Below are 18,239 nucleotides of genomic sequence, written 5' to 3'. Positions count from 1 at the left end.
ATTCTCTCAACCTTTCCAGAACTTTGTGGTTGATAGGCTGTATGCAGTTTTCATTTAATCTATAACATCTGAGTCAGTTGCTGTACTACTTCTGCTACAAAAGCTGGTCTGTTGTCCGAGCCTAAAGGTAGAGGCATTCTAAATCTAAGAATAATATCTTTTAATAATATCCTGGTTATTTCTCATGCCTTTTCTGTCCTGGTGGGGAATGCCTTGATCCACCCTGAAAAGGTGCAAACACTAATATGTACTGACAGCCTCCAGCCTGAGGCAGTTTGGTAAAGTTTACAAGCAGGTTTTCACATGGCACTGCTCCTGTTTCCTGAATTCCTGGGGTCCGAGTAGGCCCTTTCCTTAGGTTATTCTGGATGCAAGTAACACACTGCTCACAGATGGCTCGAGCGATGGCAGTTAGGCATGGCACATAGAAATATCGCCCTACGAGAATTTCTAAAGCTGTCTTCCCCATGTGTGTTCCTTGGTGAAACTGCTTTATAAATTGGGGGGCAATGGCTTCTGGAATAGCACGCCTCCCCATCTGAAAACTTCCACCAGCCTCCTTTTTGATAACACCCATTTTCCTGTGTGAACCACACCTTCTCACTGGATGAGTAGTTAGGAGTCTCTGCAAGGGGAGGCTCTAATGAGGGCATAACATAAGTCTCTTCTTTCTTTGTTATTTCTGTCATTGCAGCCTTTTTCACTTCTTTGTCTGCTTTTCTGTTTCCTGTAGTCTCATCACTTCCTCCTGTTTGATGTCCCTTACAGTGGAAGACTGCTACTTCCTTTGGAGCCCATACAGCCTCTAGGACCTGCCCTATTTCCTTTTTGTTCTTTATTTCCTTTCCTTCAGTAGTTAACAGTTCTCTTTCTTTGTAAATGGCTCCCTGAGCATGCAAGGTGGCAAAAGCATATCTTGAGTCAGTATAGATATTCGCTGACTTTCCCTTTGCTAGAAGTAGTGCTCTTGTGAGAGCTATTCTGCCTTCTGTGCTGAGGTTCCTACCGCTAGGGGGCGGGCCTTGGCCACCGAGCTTAATGTGACTATGGCAAATCTGGCCTTTCTGACACCCTTGGATATGAAGCTGCTTCCATCAGTAAAATATTCAACATCTGGGTCTTTTAAGGGTTGATCCTTTAAGTCTTTCTGGCTTGAAAAGACTTCATCCACTGTTTCTACACAGCAGTGGTACCCTTGGGCACATAACGGGGGCTTCCCATGTTCCACATATTCTATTGGTAACAGTGTGGCTGGATTTAGGGTATTCACAGTCTCTAAGGTGATGTATGGATTCTCACATAGGAGCCCTTGGTATGTTAGCATCCTAGGGTTAGAGAGCCAATGATGTCCTCTCTGTTCCATCAGGGTGACAACTGTGTGGGGCACCTGAATTATCAGCTTCTGTCCAAATGTGAGCTTGTTAGCATCCTCGGCTAACAAGGCAGTGGCGGCCAGTTCCTTGAAACAGGGTGGCCATCCCTTAGCCACAAAGTCTAGTTGCTTGGACAAATATGCTACAGGCCAATACCATGACCCTAGCATTTGCACTAAGACTACTGTAGCCATTTCTTTTCTTTCATGAACATACAGGTAAAAGGCCTTCGTCATGTCTGGCAGCCCTAGTGCTGGTGCCTGAATTAAAGCTTTCTTGATTTCCTTGAAAGCCATATCCTGTTCTTTTCCCCAAAGGAGGGGCTCCTTTCCCTGCCCTTTCATCACCTCATATAAAGGTTTTGCTAGGAGCGAGTAGTTGGGGATCCATATACGGGAGAAACCAGCTGCCCCTAGGAATTCCCGCACTTGCCGCCTTGTGTCTGGCTGAGGAATGCTACAGACAGTCTCCTTTTGCTCCCACCCAAGCTCATGCTGCCCTTGAGAGATGTAAAAGCCAAGATACTGAACTCCTTGGCCACAGGTCTGTGCCTTTTCCTTGGACACTTTATAGCCAGCTTTCCACAGCGCTCAAAGGAGACTCTCTGTTCCTTGCATACATTCCTTTCTGGTGGGTGTAGCTAGTAACAAATCATTTATGTATGGCAGTAAGATACATGGGTCGCTAGGTGGAGTGAAAGCCTTTAAGTCTGAGGCTAGTGCTTCTTCAAAGATAGTTGGGGAGTTTTTAAATCCTTGGAGAAGTCTAGTCCAGGTATACTGAGATGGGCCCAATCAAAGGCAAAAATGTCTCGGCTTACAGGGGCTAATTGGATGCAGAAGAATGCATCTTTTATGTCTAAGCATGTGAACCAAGCAGCACTAGCAGGTATTTGTGCAAGCATAGCGTACAGGTTAGGCACAATAGCATGCAGTGTAGCCACCACCTCGTTGATTGCCTTTAAGGCTTGTATAGGCCAGTAGTCACCAGAAGGTTTTAACACCAGCAATAGGGGAGCATTCCATGAGGAGACACATCTCTCTATTATTCCAAATTCAAGGAGCCATTTTAAGTGCTTTGCAATCCCTTGGTTAACCTCTGTGGGAATGGGATACTGACAGATCTGCACCAGGTAGGTTCCTTGTAGTAGTTCTACTATGACAGGTGCTTGATTCACTACCAGCCCCGGGGGACTGTCCTCTGCCCAGACTCCTGGTAACTTAAGAAGTAAGTTTGTGAATAGTTTTTCTCTTTCAGCCACACTATATCTTTTTCCATACTCCTGGCAACTACTTTCATGAAGTCTCCATTCATCTGTTTTGGGGATTGTGAGTGTTAATACCATACCCTTTCTTTGCCTTAGGCTTAAGGTCATATCTCCACTTGGTGTAAAGGAGATCTGAGCCTGCAGTTTTGTAGTAAGTCTCTTCCTAATAGTGGCACTGGGCAGTTTGGCAAATATAAGAACTTATGTTGGACTTTTCGGTCTCCAGTCATACATCTCTTTCATTTGAAAAAAGGTGTCTTTTCTGTGATAACTGTGGCTCTGATAATATTAGCATAGTCTTTTGATAACGGCCCAATTTTTTGAGTCACAACCGAGTGTTCAGCACCTGTGTCTACCATAAAGTCTATTTTTCAGCGCCCTACTACAATTGAGACCATAGGCTCCTTGGGGCCTAATGAGATGGAGCCCGATCTGTCCCAGTCTTCAAGGTAGTCATTGGCTTCTGCCAGCCCAATTAGATCCATGTCAGATCTTACTATGCCTTGCCCAGTGGCGGAAGGGGGCTCTGTCCAGTCATTCTGTCTCTGGTTGTTGCCCTTGTACTATTCTTTCTCTGGACATTCATCTTTCCAATGCCCTCTTTGCTTGCATCTCGCACATTGATCTCTCTCTAGTCTAGGCTGACCTTCCTGACCTGTCCTGGTCTCCGGATCTGGACTAGCTTGTCCTCTACTGTGACCACATCCATGACACATTCATGTCCCCTTGCAAATCCAGCCTCTCTTTCAACCAGGGCTGTGGCCAAGAACTCTGCCTTTTCCTTCACTCTACCCTTGGCCTCCCACTTTGCTTTTTCATCTCAATTTACAAACACTTTGGTTGCCACCTGGATAAGCTGGGGAATGTTCATACCTTCAAACCCCTCCAGCCTCTGCAACTTTTGCTTAATATCATTTTGTGCTTCACTCATGAATGCTGCTTAACCATGCACTGATTCCCTGCCACTTCTGGGTCAAAAGGTGTGTAGAGTCAGTAAGCCTCACAAGGCCTCTCGTAGAACTCACTGGGGCTTTCATCTGGTTTCTAATGAACCTCTGAAACCTTTCCAGTGTTTGTTGCCTTTTTCCCTCCAGCCTTTATTCCTTGTATCAGAGCCTCTCAGTATCTCAGCAAGTTTAGCAGCCCTTGGGCCTGATTTCAGTCCCAGCCTGGATCAGTTTCTATTGGTAAAGTCTGTTGTGCATACTGTTTGACATCTGCCATGCCTACTGGGGTGTTGCTTTCTAGCCACTGATTAGCCACTTGTATTACTCTGCAGCGTTCTTCTGTACTGAACAGTGACAGAAGGAGCTGCTTGCAGTCAGCCCAGGTTGGGTTGTGAGTTAAGAAGATGGACAGCATTAGGTCAATAAGAGCCTGGGGTTTTTCCGTATAGGAGGGAGTATGCTGTTTACAGTTGAAAATGTCTGTAGTAGAGAAGGGCTTATAAACATAAAGCTGTTCTCCTCCTTGAACCTCATTTTGTGCATCTAAATAGATCTGTCCTCTAGTTTCTCTGAGGGGCATCTGCATGGCTTGGGTGTGTCCTGACCAGGGACGGCCAACCTCATCCTGGAGTTCCTCCTTTGATTTATCGAGCAGTGGGCCTGGCTCTTCCTTATGTGGTGAAGTTTGGGGGGTACTCTCCTCTGAGTCCAACCCTCTGGAGGCAGCTGCTGGAGTGGCTTCCTGCCTAAGCCTTGCCAGAGATGGATAAATTAGAACACAAAGAGGTGGAGTCTCTAGCTCCTCTGGCGGGGCCTGTAGGACAGGATTTTCCTGTTGTCCTTGCTACTCTTTCTCCTGGGCCTGCACTTTGTGGGTCTTTTCTATTGTTCTTTGTTTTGTTCCAGCCACTAGAGTCTTACAATAATCTTCAAAGCAGGCCTGTAGCCATTTTGGACGGGTCTGAATCACGTTCAGCCAGGAGTCTATGTATGGGAACTGATCAGGGTACCCAGGCTGTTGTCTGACCCCAGTGACCACCCAAAACACTTGGCCAATTATTTCCATATCTATGGTTCCCTCAGCTGGCCACCCTACATTAGAGGGCCAGTCAATTTCAAAAAGGGTTCTTAGCCTCTGCGGTCTTAACTTCATTCCATAATCACCATCAAAGCCTTTCTTAAAGTTCTTCAACATACATTCTAATGGAGTCGGCTTCAATGCTTTTTCTCCAATTTCCTCCCTCACAGCACACTTTCACTCTCACTTTCACTCTCAGATTCACCAGACCGGGTCCTATTACAGGAGGTTTGGGTGCTGCTTGGCCAGGTCACACCCAACTACTGCTGTGAAGCTATGAAACTAATCCTGTCGGCCTTACGCACTGACCTAGGTCTGGCTCATCCCACACTCGCCTCGGAGGACACAGTCTGCACTAAGAGATCTGCACCTCCCCACATCACTCCCCACATTGGCCTCTCCTGAGACCATCTCTTTCACACACTGTCACACACCTCCCCTGCCCTAGGACTCCTCATTAGATGAAAGGAGCCTCTCTCATGTCCCAGATGAGCCTAGTTAGGCTCCCACATTCACACACATACACACACCACTCCTACCCCAGGACTCCTCATCAGGTGAAATGAGCCTCTCTTGTGTCCCAGGTAGGTTCACACACACCCACACACTCCCAGTTGGGGTGGCAAACCACTCTTGTCACCCTGCCAGCAAGCTCTACCTTGCTGCACTTGCCACTCTTCCAGCCCATTTTCTCCCTTTTTCCAGTTCCAGCGTGAGTGGGGACACGAAGTTCATCAAAATTGGCAAGCCACTCCTGCTGCACCCAGCTACTCTGGGTTGGATAAGTGGTCGTTCCCTGGGAGGTGATCAAGCTCCCCTTCTGTCCTTATGGGACAGGCTTCCCTAGGGACCAACCTTACCTTGGTTCAGTAGTCTGCCTGCGCGCTGCTCTGTGACTCTCCTGCAACTCCTGAGTCGGTTCCGTTTGCGCTGTCAAGGGAAGGCTCCAAGACACAGGAAAGCCTTTCTCCTTCTGGGCTGTCTTACCCAGTGGTGCCAAGAGTCCCAAATCTCCCACGTCCTGGGGCTCTAACCCATAGGCAAAGGAGACAGAAACCTACAATCTCCAATCCCAGATGAGCCCCAAGAAATGTTGTGGGACAATCAGAGATAAGAGAGATCGAACAGAGTTCAGGAAAGGTCTTTATTAAAAGGTGATCACCTGGCTCAGTTGGACTAGTGTCCAGAAAAGTCTGAGCCCCGGACAAAGAAAGCAGCTACCTTTTAAGCAGTCAGTGGCCGGGAGCTATGTGATGTAGGAAGCCTACTTACAGAAGCGAGAAGAAAGGCAGTTGATCAGTCTTTTACATTTATTTATGCTATATGTTCCACATCCCTGGGAAACTATGTTTCTGTATCAACCTTGTAACTTTGCAGCTGCACTAGGGAGGTGAAGCAGGAACTCGCTGAGCCTCAAGGAATGTGAAATTAGCAAGTAGGTAAGGCTTGCTGAGCACAGAAGGAAAAACAAGCAGTTAGTATTCTTCTCTAACTTAGACTATGGGGGGTGGGGAGCGGGGTGCGGAGGTTGCTATACTAAGCTTTTGAAGGAAAAAGTAAAAATGTCTTGGTTGTCTTTGATTATACTTGTAAAATTCATGAATTCCTTCTTCACCACCATGTTGGTCAGGCTGGTCTATCAATTCTTTAAGGATGATGTTTTGCCATCTTCTACCATGCACTGAACCTAAAGAGAAATATGTTGCTATCCTTTCTTTGTTGCCCCAAAGATAATCTACTTTTCTTCTTGGCTGGTTTTAAGATTTTTCTCTTTGTCACTGATTTTGAGCAATTTGATTATGATGTACCATGCTGTAATTTTCTTCATACTTCTTGTTTTTTGAAGTTTGTTGGCTTTCTTGGACCTGTGGGTGACATGGTTTGGCGATGTCCCCACCCAAATCTAGTTTCTCTGAGGGGAATCTGCATGACTCAGGCATGTCCTGACCAAAGACCACCAACCTTATCCTGGAGTTCCTCTTTGATTTATCGCGCAGTGGCCTTGGCTCTTCCCTACATGTTGAAGTTTCGGGGATACTCTCCTCTGAGTCCGACCCTCCAGAGGCAGCTGCTGGAGTGGCTTCCTGCCTAAGCCTTGCCAGAGAAGGGTAAATTGGAACATAAGGGGGTGGAGTCTCTAGCTCCTCTGGCAGGGCCTGTAGGACAGGTTTTTCCTGTTTTCCTTGCTGCTCTTTCTCCTGGGCCTGCACTTTGTGGGTCTTTTCTATGGTCCCTTGTTTTGTTAGAGCCACTGGAGTCTTACAATAATCTTCAAAACAGGCCTGTAGCCATTGTGGATGGGTCTGATTGTAGTTCCCATAATCCCCACATGTCATGAGAGGGACCTGGTGGAGATAATTGAATAATTGATTCATTGTGGTGGTTCCCCCATCCTGTTCCTGTGATAGTTAGTTCCCATGAGATCAGAACTTTTTTTTTTTTTTTTGAGACAGAGTCTTGCCCTGTTGCCCAGGCTGGAGTGCAGTGGCGTGATCTTGGCTTGCTGCAACCTCTGCCTCCTGGGTTGAAGTGATTCTCCTGCCTCACCCTCCCAAGTAGCTGGGACTACAGGTGCATGCCACCACGCCTGGCTAATTTTTTGTAGAGACGGGGTTTCACCATCTTAGCCAGGATGGTCTCAATCTGCTGACCTCATGATCCACCTGCCTTGGCCTCCCAAGGTGTTGGGATTACAGGTGTGAGCCACTGAGCCCGGCCAAGATCTGAAAGTTTTTTAAGGGGCTTCCCCTTCGCTGGGCACTCATTCTCTCTCCTTCTGCCCTGTGAAGAGGGGCCTTCTGCCATGATTGTAAGTTTCCTGAGGCCTTCCAAGCCATGCTGAACTGTGAGTCAATTACACCTCTTTCCTTTATAAATTACCCAGTCTTGGGCAGTTCTTTATAGCAGTGTGAGAACAGACTAATACAGTGGGTTTATAGTTTTCATCAAGTTTCATCTAAATTTCCAGCTATTTTTTTGAGATTTTTTTTCTGTGTTCCTCTACTACTTCTCCTCTGAGGATTCCAATTTTAAGTATTTTTGGCTACTTGAAGTAAGATCTAATATTTGATAGTACAACAGTGTGATGATAGCTTTGCTAATTTTAAAATTCTATTTTCTCTTTGCATTTTATTTTGAATAGTTTCTGTCGCTATGTTATCAAGTTCACTGATTTTTTCTGCAATATCTAATCTGCTTTTAATCTCATAAGAGTATTATTCATCTCAAACATCGTAGTTCTCTCCTCTTTATATCTCTCATGTCTCCACTTCACTTTTGAAGATCTGAAATAAACGTATAATAACTGTTTTAATGCATTTATCTGCTGAGTCTCACATTTGTGCTAGTTCTGGGTTAGTTTCAATTGGTTGATTTTTCACCTCATATGGGTCCATTTTCCTGCTTCACAATGCTTAGTAATTCTAAATTAGATCACAGATGCTGTGAATTTTATCTTATTGAATGTTCTATATTTTTGTATTCCTACAAATGCTCTTAAATTCTATTCTCAAAATACTGTTATGTTACTGGGGTTAAACCTTTCAGGTCCTGCTTTCAAAATTTATTAAGCTAGCTTGGATAAGTGCTCAGTCTAGGTGTAATGATTCCCACTACTTAGAGAAGACCCTTCTATGTGCCTTATCGAGTGGACTATGAATTGGGTTTTCTCACATGGCAGGTGGAAACAGGCACTATTCTTTTCCCTGTGTTATTGCTGGAAACCTTATCCAAGTAACATTTTAAAAGAATATTAGGAATAAGTTACATTGCAGGATACAAAATCAATACACAAAATTAGTAGTTTTTCTTTTTTTATATATTTTAAATGCTTATTTATATTTATGAAAAGATTCATAATATATTGCCTGGTGAGAAAAGCATGACGTTTTATAAGAGTATGATTCCATTTTTTAAAACAAAATGCATGAATATGTATAAATATTAATAAAACATTCTCAAAGATAGCTTTGAAAATGCAATATAGCAAAGTATCTGAAAAATAAATCAAGAACACGATTGTATTTACAATAGCTATAAAATGATAAAATACCTAGGAATAAATTTAACCAAAAAGATAAACAATTCTTACATAGAAAACTGTAAAACATTGATGAAATAAATTGAAGAAGACACAAATAAATGAAAGATATCCCATGTTTGTAGCTTGGAGGGGTTAATATTGTTAAAAATGTCCATAACAACCAAAGGAATCTACAGATTTAATGAAATCTCTATCAAAATACCAATGACATTCTTCACTGAAATAGAAAGAAAATCTTAAAATTTGTATGAAACCACAAAATACTTTAAATAGCTAAAGCAATTTTGAGCAAAAAGAACAAAGCTAGAGACATCACACCAAATAACTTCAAAATATATTAGAAAGCTATAGTAACCAAAGTAGTATAATACTGGCATAAAAATAGAGACATGGACCAATGGAACAGAACAGAGAGCCTAGAAATAAAATAAATTCAGCCATTTAAAAATTAATTTTCAACAAAGGTTCCAAGAGCACACAATGGAGAAAGGACAGTCTCTTCAATAAATAGTGTTGGAGTGGGTACCCATGGAAATACAGAGGGAAATAATCAATACCGGGATTCTAAAAGAGATTAGTGTGGGAGAGGGATGCGGATTGAAAAATTACCTATTGAGTACAACATTCACTATTCGGGTGATTGGGTACACAGGAAGCCCAAACTTCATCATTACACAATATATTCTTGTAACAAACCTGCATATGTACCCCCTGAATCTATTTTTAAAAAATGAAACAAAATGAAAATAAATGGTGTTGGAAAAACTGTATATTCATATGCAAAAGAATAAAATTAGACCTTTATGTCATACCTTATACAAAAAATTCAACTCCAAATGGACTAAAGACTAAAATCTAAGGCTTGAAATTATAAACTTGCTAGAAGAAAATATAGGGAACATCTTCTTGACATCAGTCTGGACAATGATTTTTTGGATATGAACTCAAAAGCACAGGCAACAAATGCAAAAATAGACAAATGGGATTACATTAAACTAAAAAGCTTATGCTCATCAAAGGAAATAATTAACAGAGGTAAGAGACAATCTACAGAATGGGAGAAATTATTTGCAAAGTATATATATGATGAGGGGTGAATCTCCAAGATATATAAGGAACTCAAACAACTCAATATCAAGAAAACAAATAACCTTATTAAAAATTGGGCAAAGGATCTGAAAACACATTTTTCAAAAGAAGACATACAAGTGGCCAACAGGTATATGAAAATGTGTTCAATGTCACTAACGATGAGGGAAACGCAAATTAAAACCACAATGAGGTATCACCTCATGACTGTTAGAATGGCTATTACCATAAAGACAAAAGTTATAACAAATGTTGGTGAGAACATGGAAAAAAGGGAATGGTTGATAACTACTGATGAGAATGTAAATTAGTAAAGTTGTTAGGAAAAACAGTTTGGAAGTTCCTAAAAACATTAAAAATAGAACTAATATATGATTCAGCAATCCCACTACTGGGTGTATATCAAAGGAAATGAAATCAGTATGTTGAAGAGATATCTGCACTTCCATGTTAATTACAGCATTAGTCACTATAACCAAGATAAAAAATAAAGCTAAGATTTCAATAGTGGATGAAGCTGTAAGAAAAATATAATATGTATATTATATATATATAGTATATGGTATATACTATATATATTAAAAATATAGTATGTGTGTATATATCACCTATATATAGAGAGAGATAGATGATAGATAGATAGAGGTCTATAAATTGGAATACTATTCAGACATAATAAAGAAGGAAATCCCATCATTGGCAACAGCATGAATGAACCTGAAGGACATTATGTTAAGTATAATAAGCCAGGCACACAAAGACAAAGACTGTAGGATTTCACTCACATGTGGAATCTAAAAAAGTTGATCTCATAGAAGCAGAGAGTAGAACCATGGTTACCAGAGGCTGAGCAGTTGGGAGGGGAAGGTGTTAAGGCGATGTTGGTCAAAGGATAGAAAATTACAGTTAGATAGAAGGAATGAGTTCAAGAGATTTATTGCGCAGCATGGTGACCACAGTTAATAACAAAATATTATATTCCTGAAAAATGCAGGAATAGATGTTGAATGCTTTTGTTGCAAAATAACTATATGAGGTAATGTGTATTTTAATTAACTATATTTAACCATTCCACAATGTATTTATTCTTCAAAACACCATGTACATAATGAATACATAGAATTTTATGAATTTAAAATAAGCAAATAAATAAAAAAATGAAGTCAAATTTAGGGGCCTCTATATTAATGGCAAAAAAAAGAGAATATTAAATGGACAGATGTGGTGATAGGTTGAGCAAAAGCCTTAGGGAGATTTTTCAAGTAAAGAAGCTTATATATTTTTTGTACTTTGGTATAATATATATGGATTAAAATAGAAAACTAGATTGTATTTGAATTTAAAAAAATTTTTATTACTATATTTCTTTTTTATTATTTTAGATCAATCTTATACTTTATCAGTGTAATGTGTTCATTTTTGGTAATGTGTGGTAAGCAAAGCATTAGAAGTACAAATTCAGTATGCATTTTGAAATTAGAAAGATAGATACATAATATTCTTTTCCCTTGGTAATTCAAAATGTATCACAAAATTATAGTGTTTTTATTTTTTATTGCCTGGGAGAAGGAACTATTAAACAGAAGATAAAAAAGATATCAAAATTCATGACAGTGATACTAGATGAACTTTTACAATGTAAAAGGACAGCAAATTAATTTTTCTCAAAGGCTTTGGTAAAATTTAACATTGATAGGCATTGTGAACCTGCCTAAGCTGTTTTGTAATGCTTGTAGAGGCTTTGTAAAATATAGGATATTTGCAAAAATATGTATTTACTATATATGCACTAATATAAGATAATTCAATGCTATGCTAATAAGGTCATGAGCTTTTAGTCTATTGCAGAAAAAAGAAAACACACTTGTCTTACTATTTTATTATAAATATGTGAACAGTGCTGCAGTGACTTGGCTTCTTGGAAAGCTTGAAATATTAAATATAAAATCTGTCCAAGATATAGAATACTTTAGGATTTATTATTTCCATTTTAGTAGGTGGCATAAGAGGACTGATTAAATTGCTTCGGCAAACTTTGTCTATGTGATTCACCCTGACTCTCTTCTGGTGACCATCATGATGGAAGGAATGGCCTGGATACTGAGTTGAGTTCAAGTTTCAACTGTATCAGTATCTAATTGTATCTCTAATACAATTAAGTTTTCCAATAAAGCAGTGAGAAAAGAAGTTGAAACAGATTTTTTTCTTTCTTGTAAGCATTATGTCTACTTCATCCCTACACAGCCAAATGAGATAGAATGGAAATGATCCCATATATTTGTTCCAACTCCCTACATTTAGAGAACTAGCTAGTTACAGGCATGGACTATTCTAATATTAATGAGAGAAGGAAATCAACTCTGTTGTTTTACTGATAGTTATTTTTTTGTTCTCTCCATTTTTCTCTTTCTCAGACCACCACTTTGCAGGTATAATATTGTACTTAAAGAAAGAGAGGAAGTGTTTCTTAATCCAAACACATGTACACCAAAGAACACATAAGATGCCTTCTTCCATCAAATGCACTTGCTTGTGAATTAATGGACTTGTAAATGAAACAATGCAATCAGTCTTTTATAATGCACTGTTCAATTTGAGATTCAAGTATTTCTATTTCTTGGAAAAAATTTTAAGAATCAAAAAGAAAATAAAAAATGCATACAGTTAAACATTCCAAATATATTCTGAAAGTTGTTTATTTCTGTTTACTTTTTCTGCTTCCTCAATTTAATACTTATCATTGACTGTTTACTTTAATTATTTATTAATAATGAATAAATGCCTTTTGAAAAATGGGCAAGTTTAGTGAATACTTCAATTCACTGTTTTCAACAGAACCATTCTACCTCAGTAGTAAAATAAATGAGCACACTATTTTATTTGTAAATTTTCATTTGGAGAAGTCACTTGTATTAATGTGAACCTAGTAAACATATACACTTATTTAATCATCTACTTGGCATCTTTTTTTAGTCCTTTGTAAATAATGGCTTTGTTTCTATGGAGTACAATAAATAACCTATGGGTCAAATACTGGTGCCATTACCTATTAATGATGTGATCTTGAGTAAGTTAATTTACCTCACCATATCTCAGTTGCCCAAGTAATTTTTGTGAAAATTGCTTTTAATAAAGTATTCTGAGCAGTGTCTGTTCATAATGACAATAATAAGAAGATAGCTAACTCTTATGTATATCACTGTGTTCCTGGAACAGTTTAAATGCTTTATACATATTAATTTATTTAATCCTTATGGAAACCATATGCAGCTAGCCATATTATCTCTGCAGATGAAGAAGCCAAGAGATAGAGGCCAAATAACACGTCCAGAATCATGCACAGGACCAGAATTCAAAACTAAGATGTCTGGGTCCCTGTTCTTAACTCCTACGTTAAATGAATCCCCTAAGTTCAGTATGTGTTATCTGTTTACTCGATTTACAAATGATCACATTCAAAATCATAATCTAAATGTTCTTAGCATTCTCTAATTCCCCTGTTCAGTCCAGTAATTTCTAGTGTTGAGCTCTCTCTCACTTGTGTCTGAATACCCCAAGGATTTATGTGTGTTTCTAACACACTCTGCCAACCACAGTCACAGCCTTTGTGCCTTTGATTGCCTGTTGAATTAGTTTGCTTGAGCTGCCATAACAAAATACCACAAACTAGGTGGCTTAAGCAGCACAAATTTATTTTCCCACAATTCTGGAGGCCAGAAGTCCAAGTCAAGGTGTCAGCAGGCTTGGTTTCTCATTGACATGGTTTGGCTCTATGTCCCCACCCAAATCTCATCTTGAATTGTAATCCTCATGTGTCAAGGGAGGAACGTGGTGAGAGGTGATTGCATTATGGGGGCTGTTTCTCCCATACTGTTCTTGTGATAGTGAGTGAGTCTCATACAATCTGATGGTTTTAAAAGTGACAGTTTTCTTGTGCTCACACTTCACACTTCTGTCTCCTGCCACTTGTGAAAAAGGTGCCTGCTTCCCCTTCTGCCATGATTCTAAGTTTCCTGAGGCCTCCTGATGTGAGTCAATTAAACCTCTTTCCTTTATGAATTACCAGTGTTGGGTATTTCTTTATAGCAGTGTGATAATGACTAACATGCTTATGAAGCCCTTCTTTTATCCTTGCAGATGGCTGCCCTATTGCTGTGACCTCACATGGTCTTTCCTCTGTATATGCACATCCCTGGTGTCTCAGTATGTCTAAATTTCCTCTTCTTTTAAGGGGACCAGTCAGATTAGATTAGGGTCCACTCTAGCAGTCTCATTTTAACTTCATTATCCACTGAAGGGCCCTATCTCCAAGTATAGTCACATTCTGAGGAACTAGGGGTTAAAGTTTTAAAATATGAATTTTTGTGGGGACACAATTTATAACACCTGCCATGACCTGATAGTATCATAATGATGTACTTTGATAATAATCCACTTGAAGGTGAATTGGGGCCATTGTTGGTGCTCACCTGGAAGTAGGTGAAGGTGCTTCAGGTATTAGATACATGTTCTACCCAAAAACACAAACACTCTATTTTTTCCCTAGGGATTTAAGCAGTGCTGCCTGTACCTCTACTGTCTGACAGATTTTCATTAAAACAGTTACTTCAGTTTACACTGCAGCCCTTCCCTCCACAGTCCTTTCTTCAATCCACAGAGAAACTGTTTCTCTCTTCTCCACCCCTTGGGCATCTGCTCACAATCTTCATGCATTCTTTAACACACACACACACACACACACACACACACAACCTCATGCTATTTTACTTTTCTAATGCCCCCAATTAATTTTCCATATATCCCCAGAAGCTTTTCAATCTCAGCTTGTGACATTAATGACACTTATGAAATGCACTGCAAACGTTACCAAGAGCAGAAATTTTGTTCCTGTCTTCCTGATTGCTTAGGGCCTCTGGGTAACAGACAAGGCAGTAGCCAACCGTTTCGTGTACATTAGAACCCATTAACCTCCTAATGAACCTTCCTTGCCAGAGGTGATAACAGTCTTCCAGAGTAACTCAAAGATGTAAACTTGTGAAATGTGTACATGTTACCACACTGCAATACCTTAGACCACATTGCACATGTGTGTGAATGAGTGTGTGTGTGTGTAATGTATATTTTGTCTGTTTCTATATATAATGTATATTTTATCTATATATTATAAATATATAGATAATATATAGCATATATAAAGATAATACACACACATACACTACATGACTGAAAACATGTATTATATATATATATATTTTTTTTTTTTGAGATGGATTCTCACACTGTCGCCCAGGCTGGAGTGCATTGGCACGCTCTCAGCTCACTGTTACCTCCACCTCCCAGGTTGAAGCAATTCTCCTGCCTCAGCCTCCTGAGTAGCTGGGATTACAGGCGCCCACCACCATGCCTGGCTATTTTTTTTTTTTTTTTGTATTTTTAGTGGAGACGGAGTTTCACTATGTTGGCCAGGCTAGTCTCGAACTCATGATCTTGTGATCCACCTGCCTTGGCCTCTCAAAGTGCTGGGATTACAAGCATGAGCCACCGTGCCAGGCCTGTATTATATTTTTATTAGTGTTTAATTTACTGGCACCCACAAGAAAAAAAAAGAAAATACATTTTACAAGTAAAATCAAAGCACTAGTTGTTAATCCCTGCATCTAGTCTTTTTTCAAAATGAGGGCTGGTGTAATTAAATAACAAACTGGGCTGGGCGCAGTGGCTCATGCCTGTCATCCCAGCACTTTGGGAGGCCGGCCGAGGTGAGCTGACCACTTGAGGCCAAGAGTTGAAGACCAGCCTGGCCAACATGGCAAAACCCCATCTCTACTAAAAATACAAAAAATTAGCTGGACATCATGGCACATGCCTGTATTTCCAACTACTAGGGAGGCTGTGGTGGGAGAATCACTTGAACCCGGGAGGCAGAGCTGGCAGTGAGCTGAGCTCAGGCCACTGCACTCCAGCCAGGGTGATAAAGCAAGATCCTATCTCAAAAATAAATAAATAAATAAATAAGTAAAATTAGCATGAAAATAATTTTTGTATATTTCTCTATTGTTTTTCCCATCAGGTTTCAATCTTTATTTAGAAACTTTCACTTTTTTAAAGATCTATTCCACACTCTTCTGCCAAACTCTCACTGCCAAAACCTTAGCTTTCTGAAGTTTTTTATTTTAGTCCCTGACTCCTGAATAGCACCTCTGAACCAACCTAGGGCCTAAAGAAACTTGCTAAACTGAAGGGAGTAATCGAGGCCTGGCTGACTTTTTCACCTGCTGATTGTAGAGCCACAGTGCCCTGAATGAACATAGACAGTTGTTGTAACCGAGTGAGTTACAGAGAAACGCCACATGCTGAGATGAATTCAGGAGTTCTTTATTAGCCGGTGACCAAGAGATGGCTAGTACTTAAAATTCTCTTGGCCCCAAAGAAGGTGTTAGATTTTCTTATGTACTTTGGTTTAGAAAGGGGAGGTGGGGGGAGTCTAGTTAAAACAATCTTACAGAAGTAAAGCAGGCAAAAAGTTAAAAGGATAAATGGTTACAGGAAAACAAACAGTTCCAGGTGCAGGGGCTTTAAATCCATTACAAGGTGATAGACGCGGGGCTTTGGGTGTTATCAACTGGACACAAACAACAGGGGCTCTGGGTGCTATCAACTGGGCAAATTCCTAGGAACTGCGGACATAGCTTGCCACAGTATCTTATTAGTTAATTGCGTCCTTGGATGTGCTGGGAGACTGCTTGCACAAGTTAAGTCCTTGAGGAAGGGGGTGGGTAAGGGGCTGTAGGTGAAGGAGCCAAGATGGAGTCTGTCTGGCTCTCTCAGCTAAGGGAAAGTCAATTCAGGTTAAAACAAGGTTGGGTATCACACAGTAACCAGGAAGCTGTGGTGGCAGGCCTTGGGTGAGATCAAGCACTCTGCTGGATTCAGGTCTGACCCAGTGCAGTCATAGTGGTCATGGCCACAGAGATGTTTGGGTCACTCCACTTCACTTTCATGTGTCTCAGAACACACACACACAGATAAACACACACACAGACTCCATTTGTTTGGGAGAAAGTAAAAGAAGAAGAGTCTCTGCTAGATAATTCAGAAAATTCTGCAAGACCATGTTGTCCAAGACCATCAAGGTAGTATCTCTGTGAGCCTGCAAGAACCACAGTGTTACTGGGCTTGAGATGTCCCATAAAGTAGAAAGAGCTTAGATCACAACACTCAAGTCGTTTTGAATATCTCTAAAGCCTTCCTAGGAACAATGGCTACAAGCAAACCCAGGCAGTGTTGACTACAATAAATATCAAAATCTTCAATGGCGAGACACCCACAAAGATCTACTGGCATCAACAAATCATTAAAAGAAATAATTAATCAAACGAACTAAAAAAGGAACCAGGGACCAATCCTGGAGAAACAAAAATGTGTCATTTTTCTGAAAGAGAATTCTAAATAGCTGTATTAGAGAAACAAAGAAATTCAAAATAACAAAAAAAGAAATTCAAAATTCTATCAGAGACCTTTAACAAGCAGATTAAAATAATTGTATTTATTTATTTACCTCTTTATTTATTTAGACAGAGGTTCACTTTTTTTGCCCAGGCTGGAGTGCAGTGGTGCGATCTTGGCTCACTGCAGCCTCTGCCTCCTGGCTTCCAGTGATTCTCCTGCCTCATCCTCCAGAGTAGCTGGGATTACAGGCGCCCTCCACCACACCTGCCTAATTTTGTGCTTGTAATAGAGATGGGGTTTCACCATGTTGACCAGGCTGTTTTCAAACTCCTGACCTCTGGTGATCCACCCACCTCGGCCTCCCAAAGTGCTGAGATTACAGGCGTGAGCCACCGTGCCTAGCCTATCATTTGCTTTTCTTTCTTCCTTTGTTTCTTTAACAAGCATGGATACTTCTACCTGGGTTTTAAAAATTGTGTAAAAGAAAAATAAATCTTGGGGCTTCCAAATCACTAAGCTAAAGGGAAAAGTCCAGCTGGGAACTGCTTAGGGCCATCCTGCCTCCCATTCTATTCAAAGTCACTCTGCTCACAGAGATAAATGCATATTTAATTTCCTCCTTTGGGAAGGGTAATCAGAAACTCAAAAGAATGCAACCATTTGTCTCTCAACTACCTATGACCCAGAAGTGCCCTCCTTGCTTTGAGAATTCCCGCCTTTGCTTCAAGTTGTCCCGCCTTTGCAGACTGACCCAGTGTTAATCTTGTACACATTGATTGATGTCTTCTGTGTTCCTAGAATGTATAAAACCAAACTGCTCTGATGACCTTGGGCACACGTCCTCAGAACCTACTGAGGCTGTGTCACGGGTGTGCGTCCTCAACCTTGGCCAAATAAACTTTCTAAATTCACTGAGACCTGTCTCAAGTTATCAGGGTTCATAATGGATAGTGCATTATAGCTTCACCCTATGACTTCTCATTAACAAGAACTA

At 40.4% G+C, this 18,239-nt stretch overlaps 1 protein-coding gene across 11 annotated transcripts in view; it reads left to right on the top strand.

Moving 5' to 3' along the window:
- The window catches only part of LIPI (lipase I), a 112,268-nt gene extending 94,669 nt beyond the window's left edge, over positions 1 to 17,599 (top strand). For 10 of the 11 annotated variants that reach the window (XM_055105345.2, XM_003819184.6, XM_055105352.2 and 7 more), the window contains one exon: positions 12,211 to 17,599. In XM_055105345.2, the coding sequence (XP_054961320.1) occupies positions 12,211 to 12,298 (88 nt within the window). In that variant the 3' untranslated portion in view covers positions 12,299 to 17,599. Of the gene's footprint in view, positions 1 to 11,790 lie in introns of all 11 variants that reach the window. The other variant, XM_055105349.2, reaches the window with a different exon arrangement.
- Positions 17,600 to 18,239: the final 640 nt, after the last annotated feature.

This window comes from Pan paniscus, chromosome 22 (genome assembly GCF_029289425.2).
Source record: "Pan paniscus chromosome 22, NHGRI_mPanPan1-v2.0_pri, whole genome shotgun sequence".
NCBI lineage: Eukaryota > Metazoa > Chordata > Mammalia > Primates > Hominidae > Pan > Pan paniscus.
The sequence above is the reverse complement of the archived record's forward strand: the minus strand, read 5'-3'. Positions and strand labels throughout refer to the sequence as shown.